Source organism: Misgurnus anguillicaudatus, chromosome 20 (genome assembly GCF_027580225.2).
Source record: "Misgurnus anguillicaudatus chromosome 20, ASM2758022v2, whole genome shotgun sequence".
In the NCBI taxonomy this organism is placed as follows: Eukaryota; Metazoa; Chordata; class Actinopteri; order Cypriniformes; family Cobitidae; genus Misgurnus; species Misgurnus anguillicaudatus.
The window spans coordinates 12,657,139-12,679,448 of NC_073356.2; the positions used below are offsets into that span (position 1 = coordinate 12,657,139).

At 36.8% G+C, this 22,310-nt stretch overlaps 1 protein-coding gene across 5 annotated transcripts in view; it reads left to right on the forward strand.

Moving 5' to 3' along the window:
- Window positions 1–22,310, forward strand: part of adcy2b (adenylate cyclase 2b (brain)) — a 99,903-nt gene that overhangs the window by 63,933 nt on the left and 13,660 nt on the right. For 4 of the 5 annotated variants that reach the window (XR_008648102.2, XR_008648101.2, XM_073858118.1 and 1 more), the window contains exons 8-17: window positions 5,665–5,823; window positions 6,152–6,284; window positions 8,587–8,763; window positions 8,881–8,924; window positions 9,065–9,145; window positions 13,408–13,477; window positions 14,189–14,286; window positions 16,423–16,507; window positions 19,964–20,101; window positions 21,946–22,017. Coding sequence is in view for 3 of the 5 variants with exons in the window: in XM_073858118.1 (XP_073714219.1) it covers window positions 5,665–5,823; window positions 6,152–6,284; window positions 8,587–8,763; window positions 8,881–8,924; window positions 9,065–9,145; window positions 13,408–13,477; window positions 14,189–14,286; window positions 16,423–16,507; window positions 19,964–20,101; window positions 21,946–22,017 (1,057 nt within the window). In the remaining 2 variants the exon portion in view is untranslated. The remainder of the gene's footprint in view (window positions 1–5,664; window positions 5,824–6,151; window positions 6,285–8,586; window positions 8,764–8,880; window positions 8,925–9,064; window positions 9,146–13,407; window positions 13,478–14,188; window positions 14,287–16,422; window positions 16,508–19,963; window positions 20,102–21,945; window positions 22,018–22,310) is intronic. The other variant, XM_055219449.2, reaches the window with a different exon arrangement.

The window sequence follows — 22,310 nt, forward strand, 5'->3', positions numbered from 1 at the left end:
AAATGTGTTTTCTGTACCAAGAAAGTGACAAGATGAAAACCACTATTTTCTGTTACAACCTTTCACGTAGCATCTTTAGGTTATAATAACATTAAAAATTCTAATCCATAATTTGATTTTCAAAGATTTATTCTATAAACGCAATAAATCCATAACAAGCTTTTTTTAAAAATGCTATAAATCAATATATAAATGTGCATTCATCTTTGTCATGTTATATCCATTAAGTTGACTAGTGGCTTACCCTGATTAAAAAAATAAACATTAATGGCATTATATTACTTTGTCATATTAAGAACACTTTCTTTGCTGCTGTCATCCTCGGGACGCCGTCGCTGAACTTTTTTGACAGCGATCAGTTGTAAAATGTTTTGGTCCTGCTTCATTTTTGTTGACTTTGCGTAAAATAATGGAAAGTTATTCATAAGATTCCCTGGGGTTTTGGGAAAAAAGGGAGAAAAGATGACAGATTAACACGACAGATATCGGATTTTGCTTAAAATTAAGAATTTACTTTTTAATACTGACCTACAAAATACTGATTTTGGTGGTAAGTATTTTTTTAAATGGTGTTTATCACGTTTTGAAACCAAACTCTTCATATCTTATTACTGCTGTACTTCATTATTATTGGTTCATTTCAGCTGTCTTTACAAAAGGAATGACACACTGCTATGTTTAGCTATGAAAATATAGATTTTTTTTAAATTATTGATTTCAATTAATTAAAAAATTTGGGGTTTAAAAATAGCAGTGTGTGTCAGTCCTATTGTATTTAAGCTTTGACTCGTCCTTTGGTTGAGCACCTGCTGAAAAATTACTTCAATGTGCGCACATTTTTATTTTCAATTGTATGGAATTATGTTTGTGTCAAATAAAACGGTAGCAACTTTTGCAAAAACTAACAAAAATATACATTGATAAAAGAAAAAAAACACTCTGAATATAAAAACAATCAACTAACTAGCAAAAAAATTTAACATCATCTTTAAATATATATTTCGTTTGCGCTTTGCAAATTTACGTTCGCCATTTTGACACAAACCTCTCGTGAGGGGCGGGCTTAATAGCGGTTCGCTCTTATTGGCTTGTGAGATTTTGATTGACAGTTCATTGAACCAGAACCCCGGAACAGAAGGTGGCGGTAATGCACCAATAAGCTGGATGCCAACCGCTATTAAAAATAACAAAAAGAAGACGATCAGACGCTGTATTTCAAAGTGTTCAAAGCGAAAACGAAAACACTGGCAGCACATTCAAAACTATGTTTAGTGAAAGTGAAGCTTAGAAAACCATAAACAAAGAATGCAGTATATTTAAAGATGATGTTAATTTTTTTGCTAGTTAGTTGATAGTTTTTATATTCAGAGTGTTTTTTTTTTCTTTTATCAATGTATATTGTTGTTAGTTTTTGCAAAAGTTGCGTGAGTTTTATTTGACACAAATATAATTCCATACAATTTTAGCATTTTATTACATTTTTTTCGTACAATGACCATCAAACTTTTATGCGTAAAATTGCGCATTGTCCCAGTGAAATAGTTTCCTGCAAATCTCTTAGTTTACTCCACAATCTGTTTATTTATACATAATGAAATGATTTCACTTAGCTTTAACAGTCACTTTTTTATCCTACTATTCATGCCCCTTGGCATGTAACCATATAATGCTTTGTTTGCCATGATTGTGATTCTGTATAAATTTTTGTTGCTTTAGAAATTTCTGCGTAAACTATATATATACACTTACATGGAGCGTCTATGCAGAGTCAAAATAGTTGCAGCTTTACCATAGCACACTTATCTCATAACAACATAAGTTACTTCTGGAGGAATCCTCACATATGGCACAGTATGGTATTTTGTGATACCGACCAGCCGACTATACATTATATCTTTCCATATTAGAACAAAACACCCAAAGTCCATCCCTCCTAAAACCCCCAAACCAGATGTTAATCACAGTATGTCCTTTCATCATCCACCAAGAACACTTTGTTTTTCGTGACGGCTGTCGTGAAGCACTACACTTCTCTGTGAGCCTGAAATCATCCTGATACTCAAGAGGCTCAGATGTGTAATATTCTTGAAACCCACACATTCTTCTTTTCTTCCCCCATACGGTCTCAAAGTGCTGCCCCATTTTTCACTTCCTCACCCAATCTCCATTCTTCTGCCCAACTCTGAGCTTCACACACTCGCTCTCCCACACCCATTCACTTTCACACCATACACTCACAAATTTTTTGGAGGGGTTTTATTGAGAATCCACCGTCTTATTGTATTCTCAAACAGGAGAGGGGAATACTGTGTGCCAGATTAGCAATAAAATGATCTGACAGAGGCACATACACCTTTTGAAATGGGGCAGTTCTGGCTTACTTGCACCCCACTCTGTCAAATGGTAAAAAATTGTCCTTAGCTGTCACTGTGGCGGTACCCTTTCAAAAAGTACACATTTGTTCATATTAGTACTTCAAATGTACATATTGGTACCAGAGAGTGCATATTCGTTCCAAATTATGCTTTTTTAACCTGTGCGCATAGCCAAAGCGACGTTGACAATTTAGTTTTTTTAGTGCAATGTGAGCTTAAGAAACAAGAGTTTCAGTACAGTTGATCTCAGGTTTAATCGTTGGTCAGAAATATGGTGTTTAATTGTGATTTTAGCACATGATTTTTGAGATATCTGTCTTTCCCCATTTAAGTACATGTAGATAGGACTTTAGTCTTGCATTACTGAAATTATTGCCTGGATGCATTGCAAACGTGACCACCTAGTGGCATGACTTTCCCTAAAGCAGTGGTTCTTAAACTTTTCAGGGTGCTCCCTCCCCTTGTGTAGTGTGCATCCCTTCGTGCCTTCCCCCAAAGAAAATTTAAGAGATAAAACAATCTCAAACTGAATAAAAGAAAACATATTAAATGATACAAAGCAGTACTGTTGGTTAGTAGCCTTATTATTATTATTTTATTTTATTACACAGAATTTATGATACATGAATGTATTTTATAAAATGTCATAAAACTGGGTGCCCCCCAAGGATGGCCCACCTCCAGTTTGAGAGCCGCTGCCCTAAGGACTTTGGTAGAAAAAATAGAGAAGTGAGAAGTTATACAGAATGTCAGGCAAGTGCTTACAGCGTTTTATTTAAATATTCTGTGGGCTTTCTCTGGAAAAGAGGTCATATGAGGGTCGGCAGATCATGGCAGAAGCAAATACAAACATTCTGCAGAAAGCGAGCTACCAAATTTTGAAAATGTATGTGCATAAATTATTTTTGCTGCAGGGTTTTAAAATACTTCTTCCCTACAAACATTCTTCAACTTTTTGGAAGTTTTGTTTCAAATCCCTTAAAAAATCTGAGTTCTTGGCAAAGCCCTGCTTTGCTCAACCAATCGGAATAAAGCATTCAACAGGCCTGTGGTATAAGTTTATGCATATTTCTGTTGTCAAAGTTATGTCTGTGAAATATGATACTGTTTACTGTTTTTATGTACTGAGAGATTGAAATCTGTATGCGCTGTTGTTATGACAGGAAGAAAACGTTTAGCAGTTTCCTGAGGGATCAGGTTAATTTAGGACCAGGATTTAAGTAGTTTTTACAAACATACCTTAGAAAAGAACAATACTGGTGTGCATCTTGAGACAAATGAAAACAATGACACTGATATACAGTGAGGAAAAGAAGTATTTGAACACCCTGCTATTTTACAAGTTCTCCCACTTAAAAATCATGGAGGGGTCTGAAATTGTCATTGTATGTGTATGTCCACTGTGAGAGACATAATCTAAAAAAAAAATCCAGAAATCACAATGTATGATTTTAACTATTTATTTATATGCTACAGCTGCAAATAAGTATTTGAACACCTGAGAAAGTCAATGTTAATATTTGTTAAAGTAGCATTTGTTTGCAATTACAGAGGTCAAATGTTTCCTGTAGTTTTTCAGCAGGTTTGCACACACTGCAGGAGGGATTTTGGCCCACTCCTCCACACAGATCTTCTCTACATCAGTCAGGTTTCTGGCCTGTCGCTGAGAAACACAGCGTTTGAGCTCCTTCCAAAGATTCTCTATTGGGTTTAGGTCTGGAGACTGGCTATGCTATGCCAGAACCTTGATGTGCTTCTTACAGAGCCACTCCTTGGTTATCCTGACTGTGTGCTTTGGGTCATTGTCATGTTGGAAGACCCAGCCGCGACCCATCTTTAATGCTCTAACTGAGGAAAGGAGGTTGTTCCCCGAAATCTCGCAATTCATGGCCCCGTTCATCCACTCCTTAATACAGTGCAGTCGCCCTGTCCCATGTGCAGAAAAACACCCACAAAGCATGATGCTACCACCCCCATGCTTCACAGTAGAGATGGTGTTCTTGGGATGGTACTCATAATTTTTCTTCCTCCAGACACGTTTAGTGGAATTATCACCAAAAAGTTCTATTTTGGTCTCATCTGACCACATGACTTTCTCCCATAACTCCTCTGGATCATCCAAATGGTCATTGGCAAACTTAAGACGGGCCTGGACATGTGCTGGTTTAAGCAGGGGAACCTTACGTGCCATGCATGATTTCAAACCATGACGTCTTAGTGTATTACCAACAGTAACCTTGGAAACAGTGGTCCCAGCCCTTTTCTGGTCATTGACCAGCTCCTCCCGTGTAGTTCTGGGCTGATTTTCACCTTTGTTAGGATCATTGAGACCCCACAAGGTGACATCTTGCATGGATCCCCAGTCCGAGGGAGATTGAGAGTTATGTTTAGTTTCTTCCATTTTCTAATGATTGCTCCAACAGTGGACTTTTTTTCACCAAGCTGCTTGGCACTTTCCCTGTAGCCCTTTCCAGCCTTGTGGAGGTGTACAATTTTGTCTCTAGTGTCTTTGGACAGCTCTTTGGTCTTGGCCATGTTAGTAGTTGGATTCTTACTAATTGTATGAGGTGGACAGGTGTCTTTATGCAGCTAATGACCTTAAACAGGTGCATCTAATTTAGGATAATAAATGGAGTGGAGGTGGACATTTTAAAAGTTATTTTTGTGACTAATCTAATTGCATATGCATTTCTAGGAGTTTCCCTTTCAGAAGCAAATTTTATGGGAGGATATTATTTAAACGATTCACGCAACGTGATTTACTAATGTTTGCGCGTATGATATTACTGGTATTTCCGCCATTATTTAACGCCAAAAAAGCATGTCTTAAATCATTTTGCGCTTAAAATTTCTGCAAATGTTGCTGATATGAAGAGGCATCGCAGTGATACATATTACTAAAATAAATACATAAATATTGTTTGCCAAGCCATGTTTTTTTTTTTACTTTTTTGCTGGCGGAAATAAAAGATGAGTCACTAGGAGAAGTTACACAATAGCAGGTGTTTCAAAACTTCTTGTAAGCCTTCATTTTTTATCCTCCAGTTCTTTTTAGTGTCCTATGGCTCTGTTAGCTGCGATGTCCGTGGTGCTGAACTCAAGCACATCAGGCGTTAGTAGATCACTCGCACCTGAGGAGCATTACCTCTGCTCATTTGCGACTCCAAACTTGCGCTGCTCTTAGTAGATTTTGCCCTGTTTAGTAAATCTGGCCCTTAGAGTTTTGATAATATAACTTAACTTTTAAACTGTGGTAATAATGTGTCAAAACTTTTAAATGTTATTTCAGAAAGGTGAGAGATGCCACCGGAGTCGACATTAACATGCGTGTCGGGGTGCATTCTGGAAATGTCCTCTGCGGCGTGATCGGCCTCCAGAAATGGCAGTATGATGTTTGGTCACATGACGTCACCCTGGCCAATCACATGGAGGCAGGGGGTGTACCTGGGTAAGATCAGCCTCAGGCAGCATGTGACACTTGTTTTCATGATTTTTTACATATTTGCTTCTACATGAAGTGTACTTGACGTTAATAGAAAAGCTCTATTGAGAGAAACAGTGAACAGTGTGCTATTGTGCTGCTAACAAGTGTTTTGTTGATTAACACATAATGAAAATAAAGACAAAGAAAAGCTATACTGTAGATCCTCTCTACAGTATAGTTCAGTTTTTCAATCTTAACCCTTTTGTTTCTGCAAGCGTTAGAAAATACTCATGTTATGTACGTTTTTTATGAAGTGTGCTCCCGAGTGTAATGTTTGTGTGCTCCTCTCCAGGCGAGTTCACATCTCCTCTGTTACCCTGGAGCATTTGAAAGGCGCGTACAAAGTCGAGCAGGGGCACGGACAGAGCCGAGACTCCTACCTGAAAGAACACGGCATCATTACATACCTAGTCATCAACCCAAAGGTAAAACATGATATAATGTCCGACTTTACCAAGTTTATAAGAATACTAGATTTCCAAAGTTTCTAAAGAACCACAATTGATAATGTAAACATTTAAAGTAAAGAGTTTGTTTATATATTGTTTAATATATTTGTTTATATTGTATGAGCAGCAATTATGGTGATTCATTGACAAGCACTACTAGTTAATCATGTCTAGGTAAACATAAGCAATAACCATTTAATGAACACTGGGTACTATTTAGTCTTTGTTATAGCCTACTATATTTCACTTGGTAGTCAGATTTGACAATCCTGTTTCAATTAAAAGTACACGTTGAATATATTGCAGTAGTTTAGCATTAAGACCCAGAAGAAGAATCCAAAATATTCATCATCTCAGATGTGAGTGGGCTTTACTGCCCACAGATATCATAATGCCTGGCATCATATATTCAAATAACAACGCCTATTCTTTTCTTTATCCAGTACGTTATTTACTTTTCAACAATGCATTGGCCTGAGGTAACAAAAGCAGCAACGTTCTCTCATAAGAGACTCGTGCATTTATTTTCTACTCTTTCTGTGCCTCTCAGCTTAAACATAACAACCCACTGCCACCCACCACACACCTATTATCATTACCAGATTGAAGTTTGGAGGGCTTTTGCTCATTTTTGTTTTTCCTCCACATTTGTTAATGCCTATGTGCGGTTTTTGTTTTACTTAAATTCATTCTTTTTTTTTTAGTCATGATGGCGTGAAGTAGATCTGTATTGTACTGACTTGAGGCAACATTGTACACTGTCATAAAAAAGGTTTAAAACTGTAAATTTTCTGTACCCTATAAGGCAGGGGTTTTCAAACTGTGGTTCAGGACCCACTATAGTGGGTCAATCCATTCTCATGAAGTGTGTATAAACGTGAAAATATTGTGAAAAGTCGTGCAATACATATGGCAAATTCAATTTTTGCATGCATATGATACACCAGTCCTCCCATTAGATTTGGGGTTAGATTTGGGATTTGCTTTAGGATGTCTTTTATTATATCGGTTTCTCCATGTTTTGTCTATTTTTAAACCATGGTTGCTTGGAGTTGGGGTTAGATTTGGGGTTTGAGTTAGGATGTCATTTCACGTAACAAAAAGTTGTTCTAACCCCAAACCCAAGCGTCAACGTTAAAAAAACAGAAAAAAAGATAAACCAATGCATAAAACAAAATGAAACGATGCGCCGTATTAAGTGAACGGGAAGGACTGGTGTTTCATATGCACGCAAAATTGGTCAGACATTTAAGTTCATCACCTGATAGAAAACAATAGGTATCAAAAGTCTGTTGATAATGCAAAACAGGCAAGACCTTCAACCCTCACTTAACCATCCATGTCATGGTCTCATTTAACCACTTATGTTCGTATTGAACGTAGACTACTGCACAGTTACTGCTTTTAATTTTAGATGGTTACAGTTATTGTTTTCAATAGCCAAACCAAGTTTAGCCTGTTAAATACCAAATAAGCATATTGTTTTTGTTTACTTTCATTCTTTCTTGTTTGTTGCTTGATAAGAAAAAAAATCGGAAATTGGATCGGAATCGTCCAATTTGCTTGTTAAGAAAATCGGTATAAAAACAGGCCGTGCATCCCTAGAAAATAATTGACAGCATAATTGAGTTTCAATTTCAACAAACCACCATTATGGTGATCAGTGTTTGCATTTCATCAACTCATTTGCATTTTAAAGGACACACCCAAAAATGCCAAATTTTTGCTCACACCTACAATGTGGCAATTTTAACATGTTATAATAAATTATCTGGTATTTTGAGCTAAACTTCGCATATGTACTCTGGGGACACCAAAACATTATTTTTAAAAAGTCTTGTGAAATGTCCCCTTTAAGGATCTAGTCAGGGGTGCACATAACTTTTTTGTCCTGGTTTTTAAAGAAGCACCTGGAGATGTTGCTTGGTACTCAGACTATTCATAGCACAGACATCCTACATGCTGTCATCCTCACTTATCTCCTGACTACTCTCTTCCCCATATCTCTTTGGTTTAAACATGGTAGACGATGATAACTTCAGGACAAGAGAACTGGAAGTGCTAAAAGGTTATTTTTCGGGTTTTGCCTACAAAAATACATCATCCCTGCAGCTCTCTATAAAGTGCAGAATAGGACGTATATACATGAGATAGAAATTTCATTAGACAATTCACTTCTTTAAACATTATTTGTGGCAATGAGTTTTAGACTACAGTGCCGTATCCTATAATACAGCACATCCATTTACTGTACTGTTTATTCTACAATGTTATTTAGGCAGAGAAACGAAGTCCGCCGCTCCCCAGCCGGCTTCGACCCTCTCTGGATGGGGCCAAGACGAGGGCAACAGTGCGCATGACGCAGTACCTCGAATCGTGGGGGGCGGCCAAGCCCTTTGCCAACCTCCATCACAGAGACAGCATGACCAATGAGAACGGCAAGATCAATACTCATGTGAGTCACACCGAGTAATGATCTAATAACTAGCTGATGGAGTTAATTCTAGTTCATGAAATCTCCATGTAGTTTTGATTCTAGACGGCGTTTTAACATCATTTGCATTTTCCTCAGGATGTGCCGTTGGGGCAGTACAGCTTTCAACTAAGGTCAGAAAGGTTTGTTTTCCACCACTTATTATTTTATATGACTTTATGATAATCAGCACACATTTAAGTGAATATAACATTGACATAGACCTCATCTGCATTTCTGAGGTTGCTTAAAGTGGTTTGAAGGTCTCTCTCCTTCATTTCAGAACAAAATCACAGAAGAAAAGATTTGAAGAGGAGTTGAATGAAAGAATTATTCGCACCATCGATGGCATCAACTCACAAAAGTGAGCACACATAATGCCCTGCATCTTATCTTTATGACAGAATTAATGAATTCAAGACAGCACCACAAGAAAAACCGCTTTTGAGTTTAACAGGGATGAATTTGGGCAGCCTTTACTTTATCTGTACTTTTTTTTTTTAAAAAAAGGTCCTTTAAAATAAAGGGTCATGCAGCAATGGCATTGAAAAAAGTCATAGGTTCTTAAAATAAACTTTTCGGTAGATCAAGGTGCAGTCTTCGGGTATTCATGGTTGTTAAATCTTCCTTCCTAGTCAGTACAGATCAATAGATTAAGGTTCAGGATGCTGTTAGTTGTCAAAGTAAGGGGTCCCAGCAAATGGTCCACTATGTTAATCTTCATTCATTCATTCCTACTAAAGGCAGCTGTATCTTTTCTGTTTTTCTGGGTCACATCCAATATGGGACAATGTGACGCATTAGTACAGGGTATCAATTGAATATGATGCAAGCTTCAGAAAGCTGTTAGGTGGAAAAGTAAGAATCCCCTGCAATTGCCCTGAGAAACTTTCTTTCTATAGACTTTACTGTCTCTATCCTGAGAAAAGGTCCTGCTTGTTATGTAAATCTTCCCTTCCTAAAAGTCTCACTTCTGTTTTCCTGGGAGAAAAGTTCTGCCATTTGATTTAGACTGTATAAATGTTAATTCTTAAAAAGTAAATTTAAACGTTTTACAAAAAATAAAGTAAAACGATATACTTTTTCACTATAAAATGTAAAAACAAAAAAGCAGCATGAAGTTAAAACAACTTGGTTTTGCAAGTCAATTCAACCTACTATTTTAAGTTTTGGCTTGTGAAAAGTTACTCATAACTTCGTTTGTATATCAAGCTGAAATTGTTTAACTTACAAAATTAAGTTAAAGTAACATAAAAATATTGTCAGGAACAGGAGGAAGAACCCAAGCGCAGACGGGGGTAACAAAACACTTTATTTTACAAGGACAAGAGAAAAACAAAACCCATAAGGGGGCAAAACATTAAACAAGACACTATGACACTAGACAGATTAAACACTTAACTAGACTTGACTAAACACTAAACTTGATTAACTCTCTACAAAGTACAAAACAAAACGAGCACAGGACAGCAAACACAAGGGCATTAAATAAGGGAGCAAATCAAGAGAGGAACAGCTGACAATGATAAAACAATAACAAGGATAATTAACAAGGTGACCAGGGGGCGGGGTCATAGATGAGACATTAGGGCTGCGTCTGAAAACTCTAAATTGCTGCCTTCTGAGGCAGCTTTCCAAGGCAGGAAGGCATCAAGGCATGTCCGAATTCAATGTTTGGTTTACTTCCTGTCTCCTGAGATACCTACAGTATGCATGGACGTACATTAAGAATGTGATTGGTCGAGCCCGGTCGAGTTAGAAAAAATTAAATGGCGGCCAAGGACGCGACTGGACCATCAATTTAGTGTAAATAAAGGTAGATTTTCACTTTTTTACACATTTTAATAGCATTTCTAGCGAGAAATTAGTATTGTAGTTTTCAAATATGTGATTAGTTATCACAAAGGCGCTCTCTGTTTATATTTCAAACACGCTGCCTTTGAAGTGTGTCCGAAAGTCTTTCTCTGAGCTGCCTTCATGCCTCCGAAGTCATTTCCTCATGAGGCAGCGAGGCAAAGAGTCACTGCCTTGAGTTTTCGGACGCAGCGTAGGTGTGTTCGACTTCATGTGGCGCTGCGCAGACCGATCGGCGTCTGACTTAAAGCAGTGCATGCCAGTGTCATGAGCAATTCTGTCCCCCCTGGCAATTCAGTCCCCCTATAGGACCCCGATTAGTACCTAGCACTAATGCCTGGTCAAAAATTTGTCATTGCGATATCTCGTCTGTGTTAGCGGTACAGTGTAATAATCTAAATAATAAAATGGCATAAGCAATGTGTAGATCTCCCACCTATAGCCTCATTTATATACTACTTTATGAAACATATAATTTAAAAGACATAATTTGTCATTTTAACAACGTTCTAACTACATAAATCATAACGCGATTTTGTAGGAATTGTAATAAGGCACTAAGAAAACTACCTATGAGGAGTTTTTTTCAGCCAATGGAATCACGCGGGGGTCCTAAGGGGAAGGGAATTGCCAGGGACCGAATTGCTCATGATACCGGTTAGTAATTTGTAGAGTTGTTCCGATTCCGATACCAGTATCGGAAATGCGGCCGATACCACAAAAAATTCTGGCATCGGAATCGGCGAGTACTTGAACCCATGTACCGATCCAATACAATTTTCTTAATAAACCTAGTTATGCCCATTATAGCTAACAGTAAAGCTAATGCTGCAAAGCGAAACTAATTTCTTCTTCGCTGCTCTGAATGCAAACACCAGGAAGTTACCACACACGTGACGCAACCACTGTTTACTTAGAGCGGCGAAGGAATGAAAGCATGCAGCCGTATGTCCGCTGTTTGTAATTATTTCAGACTAATAAAACATTGACATGTCTCAACGGAATCCGCGCCCGCAGATTTCCACGGAGAACTCTGCAGATTTAATGCCCGTGATTGACAAGCACACATACCCCGCGCTTGAGATTTGAGATGTCATTGACAACAAGCACACATACCCTCATGCGTTTGTGAGCAGCATTGACAAGTACATGAACCCTGCGCGTGCTGTTTGCTGTGATTGTTTTTAATGATAAGAGTATGAACCGTTTGATATATGAGATGAAATAAAACTTACCACTGAGTTTAACCGCAGATCTTACTTGTCTCTGTCGTCTATGTGACGCAAAAGTCAGCATACATCATCATTTCAAATCAGTTTACAAGACGAATGCTCTTGTTAGTTTACATTGCGTTGTAAAAATGATTAAATTATCTTCATACGTGCTTCATTCATAATAAGAACATAGTAACACAAGCTTTTATTTTGCTATAAAATATATTAACAATAATATATGTCATTTTAGGCTACAAACTATAATTCTATATTGACAAGCACATTATCTGGTTCATGTTGGTCCAGTTTAATTCAGAGGACTCATTGGTTTGGTGTATTCATTTTAATTGTAAGCCTTTAAAAAGTAATTATTTTAGATGCAATTTTGTACTATTAAATAGCTTAAATTCTTTCATTTAAAACCATCCCGAAGAATTCCACAGATTTTTCCAATTATTCTAAAACTAAAACAGCCTTTCAGTTTACAGTGTTAGATTTGTGGCAGATTTTCTCATAAGAAAAATAAATATTACTGTTAAATGTCTTTCAGATAATAAAAATACTAGTTCACTGTATGTATTATTTGTTAATGTTTTATACAGGAATAAGTCTGAAGCACACCATAAAACAGTTATATCCATTCATACAGGGCTAGTAGTATGTACAGCTGTATATTATACAGAGACACACCCAGGTATCGGATCGGTACTCTGTATCGGCCGATACCCTGAGCCCAGGTATCGGAATCGGTATCGGGAAGAGAAAAATGGTATCGGAACATCTCTAGTAATTTGGCTTGACTTGAGCTGGCGCTGAAGGCACGTGACTGTGTCATATGGTTTTAAAGTACCGCAAGAGCGATTCGAGATCAGCCGCCTGAGTCAGCCAGCACAGTTTGCCAAGAGGACCTGCACGGGCTGTAATGAAGACACAGCTGTTCACGATTGGTCGGATTCACCACATGACAACAATCACTTGTGTCTCGTGTTTATTTTCACGCCCTCAGTTCCACAAATGCTCATAAATCTGTATTTTTATAACAGTTAAAGCTTTTTTCATGTAGTCGCAATGTTAAATTGTGTTATGTTCATCAAAATAAAATGGATAAAAAACGTAGACCCCACTACATTGGTATTTAAATAATGTTGAACTTTATTCTTGTAAAAACAGATGCTGTAAGCCTCTTCAGTTCCACTCATGCTCATACACGGACATTCAAAACAGTATAATTCACTTTTTATGTTGTTTACATCTTACAAATCATGTTTACTGCGATAAAGCAAGCAAATGGCACGTGATCAGCAATGCGTGACGTAAATGCAGCAAACTCCGGGAACAACAGCGTGTCCGACTTCACGTCTCGGTTTTCAGCTCCTCCCCGTCTGCACGCGGCTAATCTCGCCGATCGGTTACATCCAGCCGCTAGATAATTTATTTGATTTAAACCAGTTCAGAGGTTAAAGACTTTTGGACCCAAGTATAAAAAAATTACAGCCATTCAGAGTGACAACACCATTTAATTGTTTTAAATGACTTTATTTTTGCTTTCTTTCCCCAGGCAGTGGCTGAAGTCAGAAGACATTCAGAGGATTTCACTCTTCTTTCACAATAAGACGTTAGAAAAAGAGGTATGTGAGCCTGAAATGTGTCAATACTGAATACAAAAAATGCAAAAACGTGCTAAAAAAAATTAAAGAGCCCCTATTGCATACCTATTACAAGAACATTATTTTGTGTATTTGGTGTTTGCGTGGTTTACATTTAAAAAAACACATTATTTTCCACATACCATGTTGCTCCTCTCTAAAACCTGACGATTTCTACAAATCTTATTGTTCTAAATCTGATCCAGAAAATGCAGATGACCAAATTGATCGATCAACTTTACCAGCGCGGCTTGAGCAGAACGTGACAGATTGGTTAGGCAAGGACACTAAAACATAAATCCATGTCATCGATTGTGATCGTAGAAACGACAAACAACAATGCACTGCTCAAGACTCGCGTTCAAATCATGGTTTTAGTCAGTAATAAATTCTTTAAATATGAAAATATCTACTACTTACAGGCTGTGAGTCAGAAGCGGGCGGGATTATGATAATGACCGTTGTGTCCACGTCAACTGGCTCAGGAAGAAAACTTTTGCCTACAATCCGTGTGTTTGTTGTAGTCCAAGAAAAGAAATTTAAGTTGGAGACGATAACTCGCGTCATCGTAGACTGTGAGATTTGTAACTTTGCTAACACACACTTACCAAAAGAAAATTAAAATCAGTAAACTGAAAATAGGGGCTCTTTAAAAATTTCATTAATCATGCTGGTTTCCATTTTTTGTTTCAGTACAGAGCAACGACTCTGCCAGCCTTCAAATATTATGTCACCTGCGCGTGTCTTGTTTTCTTCTGCATCTTCGTGGTTCAGGTTTTAGTTTTGCCGAAGTAAGTATAACCTCTACTACCTGCTCAAATTATCTTGCTATCCATCATGACGCACTTACAAGCAGCCGTCTTATCCAAAAGCACTTAGACAGAGCAACACATAATAATATTACGACATCTATGCAATTGAGAGAAAAGAAGTGCGAGAATAAAGACAGAGATGATGGGAACGTCAATGATCCTCTGCAAACGACAGCCGGGAGCGGTCAGTTATGGATTTTCGTGAATCAGAGGACAGTCTGGTTTGAAAATAATGTCTCTCTTTGTCAGACTGAAAAATCTATGCAAGGCGTTGCTCTAATTTACTGCTCGTGTTGTCTGAGATCAGCCGGCCTTTTACTGTTTCTCTGCTGTGTTTCTGCTTCCCAATATTGATTTTATGTCACGTTTATGGTGAGATGTGTCACTTTGAATGGGGCTGAACATTTATGTTCAAATAAAGAAAAAAATTGAATTAGTGGTGCTTGTAAGGCAATCTATTGCTGTTTGGACAAATCTGTAACCTTGAGTATTAAACTACAGTGGAGACTTCTACAATGCCATACACTCTTATAAATAAAGGTGCCAGATAAAAGAACCATTTTTGGCTGAATGGTTCCATAAAGAACCTTAAATATCCTTGTGAAAATCTTGTGAAAATGACTTTCTTAGTATTTTTGTCTTGTTTTCAGTAAAAATATCTAAAAAATTCTTAAATTAAGATGTATTTTCTTGATGAGCAAAATGACCTCGTTTTTTGACAAAACATTATAAAATTTAAGGCGAATTTGTGCTTAAAACAAGCAAAAAAAAATTGCCAATGGAATAAGAAAAAATTTCTTGAATGAAGTGTTTATGAAAAACTTATTTCAAGAATTTATTTCTTATTCCATTGGCAGATTTTTTTGCTTGTTTTAAGCACTAATTTACTTTTTTTTAAAAAAGGTTCTTGCACTGCAAAAAAATGATTTTCAAGAATACAATTTCTTAGTATTTTTGTCTTGTTTTCAGTAAAAATATCTAAAAATTTTAAATTAAGATGCTTTTCCTTAATGGGCAAAACGACCCAAAAAATAAGTCAAAAATATCAAATTTCACAAGCAAAAAAATCTGCCAATGGGTTACGCAAAAAATCTTGAACATTTTTCTTAAACACTAAATTCAAGAAAAATGGGCAGATTTTTTTTGCTTGTTTTATGCACAAAATTACTTAAATTTGATATTTGTTGTCTATAAACTAGACTTATTTTCTTGGGTCGTTTTGCTTATCAAGAAAAAGCATCTCATTTAAAGAATTTTTTGATATTTTTACTGAAAACAAAACAAAAATACTAAGAAAATTTTTTCTTGAAAATAATTTTTTGCAGTTTATAAGAAAGTTTGACTGAATGGTTGTTTTAGGACTCAAAAATAGTTCTTCTATTGAATCGCTGCCAAACATCATTTCTGTATATGGGGTTTCCATTTATTTCTTGTCTTTTCAAGGTGTAGTGTGTAATTTCTAGAAGGATCTCTTGACAGAAATGCAAAATAATATACAAAACTATATGGTCAAGGGTGTATAAAGACCTTTCATAATGAACCATTATGTGTTTATTAACTTAGAACGAGACCTTTTTATCTACATACACAGAGGGTCCCCTTACATGGAAGTCGCCATTTTGTGCCGCCATGTTTCTACAGAAGCCCTTAACGGACCAACTTTTTTACTAAGTTGTCTCCGACGATGACATGTTTGTCCAGTGGTGGCTACCGTAGCTTTTCTATGTATTTCAAAAGAGAAGGGTGAGCAGTGGACTGAGCCGTTGGTTGCAATTCGCAACCTCACCACTAGATGTCGCTAAAATTTACACACTGCACCTTTCAATGCATGATGAACATGCATCACATCATGGTAAGCATTCATAACTGATGCTGCTTATAGATGGTTTCATCAGACGCATATGCGTTAGATATATTTGAACGAAGGTAATTTACTTGTTATTTATCTTCCTTGTTATCAGACAGTAAAAGGACTCTGTTATTATTGATTCAATGTGGAAGTCTACCGGAAGTTTCATTTCGTCCACAAAAGCCGTTTGTTTATATTGTTACTGTTGAAACCATCTATAAGTGTCATTGAGTATCACTGATAAAGAGGGATTTTGTCTCTTACAGAACGACCATCCTTGGGGTTTCGTTTGGAACGGCCTTCCTGCTGCTCGCCTTCGTCCTCTGCATTTGTTTTGCTGGACATATGCTGGTAAGATGTTATCGCACTTTCTGAAACAAAATAGTAACTAGCTTTTGAGTGAGTTTTAGTCAAGGAAATGAAACACATGCAAACATGTTACTGTACATCTATTCTTGCTGCTGGAAGAAATCACTTTGTGTATTCAAATGTCATTCAATAAGTAGAGGTTCTTGCATTAAGACCTGCATCTTGTTAGAGAAAATGCAAAAATGCCATATTGCACTAAGATTGGATAGTCCTTTCTTGAGCTCTTAGACAGCACTGTCTATAATCAAATTATGAGCCACTGTGGATTTGTGGAACGTAAATGGTTTAAGTAAATGCCACTTGTGTATCTCTCTACCATTTTCTCTCTCACTCTTACTCTCTCACTCTCCCGATTTTTGATTTTGAGGTTAAATATGAGCCGGACAGTTGTCTTCAAGGGTGTAACTTTGCAGTGAGAAGTGGGGGGACACAAAATGGGGGGGGGATGTTTTCGATTTAAACCCATTTGCTGCATTAAGCCCACCATGCCAGAATTAGATTTGTTGTTTTTGCAATGTTATAGGCTAGTGATCATATATAATTATTTCTCAGTCTCTTTAATAGAATACATCCAGAAAATACAGGAAATGTGTTTATAGTATTAAAAACTGTACGAAAATGTAAACTGATGTGTCAAGTATTTAGATTAAACTCCCCTTCACTGCAAAAAATGATTTTCAAGAAAAAATGTTCTTAGTATTTTTGTCTTGTTTTCAGTAAAACTATCTAAAAATTCTTAAATTAAGATGCTTTTTCTTGATGAGCAAAACGACCCAAGAAAAAAAGTCAAATTTAATTGGGGTAAGCAAATTTTTCTTGAATTTTTCTTGAAATTAGTGTTTAAGAAACATTTTCAAGATTTTTTGGCTTACCCCATTGGCAGATTTTTTTTGCTTGTTTTATGCACAAAACCACTTAAATTTGATATTTTAGTTTTAAAAACTAGACTTATTTTCTTGGGTTCTTTTGCTCATCAAGAAAAAGCATCTTAATTTAGCAATTTTTAGATATTTTTACTGAAAACAAGACAAAAGTACGAAGGAATTTTTTTCTTGAAAATCATTTTTTGCAGTGTTCCACTTGAGCACCCTGCAAAAATGAGTTTCTTACTTAGTATTTTTGTCTTTATTTAGTTGGCATATCTAAAAATTTGTAAAAAAAAAAAAAAGATTTTTCTTGAGCAAAATCACCAAAGAAAATAAACCTAGTTTATAAGTCACAATATAAGTGAATTGGTGCTTAAAACAAGCAAAATTATCTGCCAATTGTGCTTAAATTAAGTGTTTAAGAAAAAAGAAAACTTATTTTTAGATTTTGTTTTTTTCACCCCATTGGCAGATATTTTTTGCTTGTTTTAAGCAGAAATTCACTTAAATTTTATATTTTTTGTGTAAAAACTAGACTTATTTTCTTAAGTCATTTTGCAAATCAAGAAAAAGCATCTTAATTTAAGTATTTTTAGATATTTGTACTGAAAACAAGACAAAAATACTATAAGAAAGTAAGTCATTTTTTGCAGTGCAAAAGCAGGCAGCTGCAGGATTTCTTAAACCTAAATGAAATTAAATCCTAATTTCTAATTTTAAATAAATTAGTCTTTTTACTTCATTCTGCTCAAAAACCCTCAAGATTTAGTACCCAGAGAGGTCACACTAAACAGAAACACCGACCATGCCTAAAGAAGACATTTAGTCCTGAAATTTTTTGAGATATTTTTTTGTACATATTTCCTGTATTTTCTGTTTTCAATCTAATAAAATAGATTGAAAAATAAATATGGATAGACATTAAAACTTCTAAAACAACAAGTCTGGTTGTGGTCCCCTAAGACTTTTGCACACAGCACAGTACTGTACATTTAGGCACTAATGGTGATACAAATTCCAGGAACTAATTAAGTTAATTATAATGATAAATTCTGCCAAAAATAATATTAGGCTACTGTATAAGAAAAGATGTCTTACTTTCTTTATTGCTTAATATGGGCTGAACGCCAATACTTAAGAGAATCATTTTATAAAGAGTTATGATCATATCGAATCTAACATTAAACTAGCATCAGAGACTTGCGCGTCGACACCGCCAGACTCTTTGTCCTGCTTCTCCGACGTGCGGTTAAAAATAAAATAACAAACGATTTTGACATAAACAGGATTTTGTGGGGGGCATGTCCCCCCTGTCCCCAGTGGAAATTACTCCCATGGTAGTCTTTGTACTTTTTGATGTTGTGACCTTCTGAGCATTTGAAATGTGCGTACCATCCAAACAGCTCACTTTGTCCCCAATCTGCCAATTAACAACTAGGTCTCAGTTGAAGATGCAGTGTTTATCACGGTAAAAGAGGACACATTAAATAGCAAAGACCTAAAAAACCTTGTTTCATTTTTGTCTCCAATAAAAACATCTTGACGGATGATATATTTCGCCGGGTTCGTGGTCTATTTTTCTCACTGGATGGCAGTAAGCCCTCTGCGGGTCCCTGCAGGTTTGGGGGCCGTGGATGTGAAGGGTTATTTTTGGAAAGCTCTGTGGTGGTTTGTGTTACTTTTATAGTAGGCCACTAACAACCATCGTCGTGAGTGTCATGATTGCTCCTGTCATATTCTGTATAACACACGTTAATGAAATGTATATCTTGTAATACACTGTTAGTCGCTTTGGATAAAAGCATCTGCCAAATGCGTAAATGTAATGTAAATGAATGTCTAGTGCTCAGTTTTAAGAGTATTTCTCAGCTTAGTTTCGGCTTTCCTGATGAGCTTACATAAATGAAAAAGGTACCGAGGTCATCCCATACAGTAGATGTGTGTATTTAAACATTGAAAGTGTAGGTGATGTAATCGACGCATGATTCACTGCTTGTGTAGTTTTACCTTTTACTCCTTTTAGATTTAGGCCTGAAGTGTACTTTTATACAGGTTGAGTGTTTCATCCTAACAATGTAGCATTACTGAGCACAAAGTGGATGACGTGGCATCCATACAGAGTGACACATGGATCAATACTGCGTAAAAGCAGAAGTACAGTCTTTTAAAGAGCCGGACACTTGAGGCCACCAGAGGGCGCTTATCCCTAAAACGTAACTGTACGTCATAATAAGCTGCTTGCACAAATGACCTATAAGGTCGTTATTTTTGGAGGAAAGTTTTAACTATAAACTCTGTTGATTAATTTAAAAGTTAAACTTAACTTAAAGCTAATTATTAATGAATGATTTCAGTTTAAATTTACAGTATACTACATACAGCAAAGCTGCAACTTTACATTCACATTTGTATTTACAATGCACACTTCACAATCCATACGAAGTGATGTTTATTAATGTGTCTCTTACTTGTGGATTACTGTCATAACCTTGGGCATTAGGAATAGAAGCCAGTATGCAAATGATGTTAGTGGGAGTTGGAGCTTTTTTTCACTTGTCTCTTGTTGCCGTAGCAATGGGGTAAAGCATCCTCCTGCACAATGCCCCGGCTCCCCGGCTCCTCTAAAGTCATCACCAACAAGCCCTGGATCCGACTTGCGCTCACCATGGCAACCACTGCACTTATCCTGGTAATGGCCGTGTTCAACATGGTAAGTATCACTGCCACCTAATACCCGTCCTATCGACTAGATTGGGCTGCATTTGACTGTGATTCAGTCATGATTCAGTATGACTGTGCATGAGTGTGTTTGATAAGCAGAGTCTGCCTGCTTTCATCATGGGCACTTCATAGGGTTATGTCAATAACGTCAACTGGCTGTATAGCTTACTATTTTTAGGGAACTCTTGAGAAATAATGGTAATATCAAAAGTCTTGCTCTTGTTTTTACAATCTCTTTTTGTGGCTAACAATGTGCATTTCAATCCCTAAAAATAATCAATATTGCTATGCAATGTAAGTTGTAAGTTACGCCCATTAAAGGCATAGTTAAAAAAAAGGTCAATATGTTATTTTTAATACAAGGCAGGTAGACTTGATAAAGCTTATATAATGCAGTAAAAGTAGTCCATAACAATGTACAGCCTTTTCACAGGCATCCATAGCAGTGTTTCCCAACTCCTGCATACCCCAACCCATTATGGCGCTTTTCTATTGCATAGTACCCCATAGTACTTTGGCGTGGTTAGCTTTTCCATCGAGTTTAGTAACACTTCGGAGTGGGAGGGATTATAGACGTGTCGTTATATTTGTGCTGCCTACTGCTGTGACATCATACAAGTGAGACCGTTGTTGTACATTTCCATACATTTATTATTTCTCAGTCCGCCACAAAATCAAAATTTTCCACCACAAATGTTTGCACATCACGTTTATCACTACCTCCGTCTCACATTTCTGTTCAAACACCCGTGGCATCAGTCGACGGCGCTCCGCTGAGCCTCATTTAAGTTGCATTTAAGCATATAATGCTGACGTGCTTGTTGCGAATGTTCCGCCACAAACTGCAAGTCTGGAAAAAAACTGTTATGGTGTCCCTGATTCTCAACCTGTGGATGTTTTTCGTCCCTAAAAGGGAGTTTGGGAACTTATAGCAGAGCACTGATAACAACATGTTTACTCAAGACAGCGCAAGCTAGCACTAAAGGTAAAGCTAATCTACATTATAGCGATGGCGCTGTAGTGACGATTCTCTCAGATCAATCGGTGACCTACCGTGTTTTCGCGTCACGTTTGGTATAAGCTCGGGTCGCTTGGAACCCCAACCGAGGTGGTACGAAAAAAAGTATTGGGTACTACGTACTGCACCCAATGGAAAAGCTCCCAAAAGTAAGCTGACCCGACCTAAACCAAACCAAACCGTGGAGTACTATGCAATGGAAAAGCACCATTAGATTTAGTCAGTTTGGATTATTAAAACCCAAATGTCTGTTTGTCAATGAAAAAAAGGAGGTGACTTAATGTTAATTGGTAAAATGTTCAGCTGCTTGGCATGAGGTGTTAAATCATTATATGTTGATACCATATTGTGTGTGTGCGCTGGTTTAAATCATCATGACCTTTCAGCCGTCCCAGCAGTACAGCATACTTGAAATGCCCTGGTTCTGTCTTGGTTTGTAGATCAATTATTCAACATGTTGCCCCAAAATTGGCTAACAAGTTACATTGTCCTCAAAAAGTTTTTGGACATTGAAAAATGTGTGAACAAGCTCTATTTAAAGTGAGTTGCTGGGTCACATTTCTCGGCATCTGAAAAACCTTTGCATCTTTTTAAAGAGTCAAAAAAGACCCTTTTCTGCTTTTCCAATCTGCTCTACCCTACTGATTGCTTCATGAAGCTATATTTTGTTAAACTGAACACTTGATTAAAAAATATGTAATGAACTTTTGTGATGTGTATTAATTATAAAACACAACAGATGTATTTTGCGAAGAGTGCATGTCTTTGTTGTAATGCTCTACATTTTTTTTTCTCTATCTGTTTTGTTTTTTAAGTTTTTCATGGGCGATGACATAACGCCACTAAACGACATCAGCAGCTCTCCAAACAACAAGTTCTACCTGCCAGTAAGTTATATTATAGCTCACATAACACAGGCTGTTTCTGCATTTCTGATGTTAATCTGGAGTACCTATAGAGTAGTATTACATCCTTTATATCTCCGAAGAATCTTTAGTTTAATCAGATTTATTAAAGAAAGATTAGCTTTATCGAATCTTTCTGATAACATATGAAAAAATGAAGAAGGAAGAGTTACTACTGCGGGAGGAGCGAGTACGATTCATGCAACAATATACAACACTGTTTAACTTATGATTTACTACATGTTCCAGTCATTTATATAATATGCACGCGAATA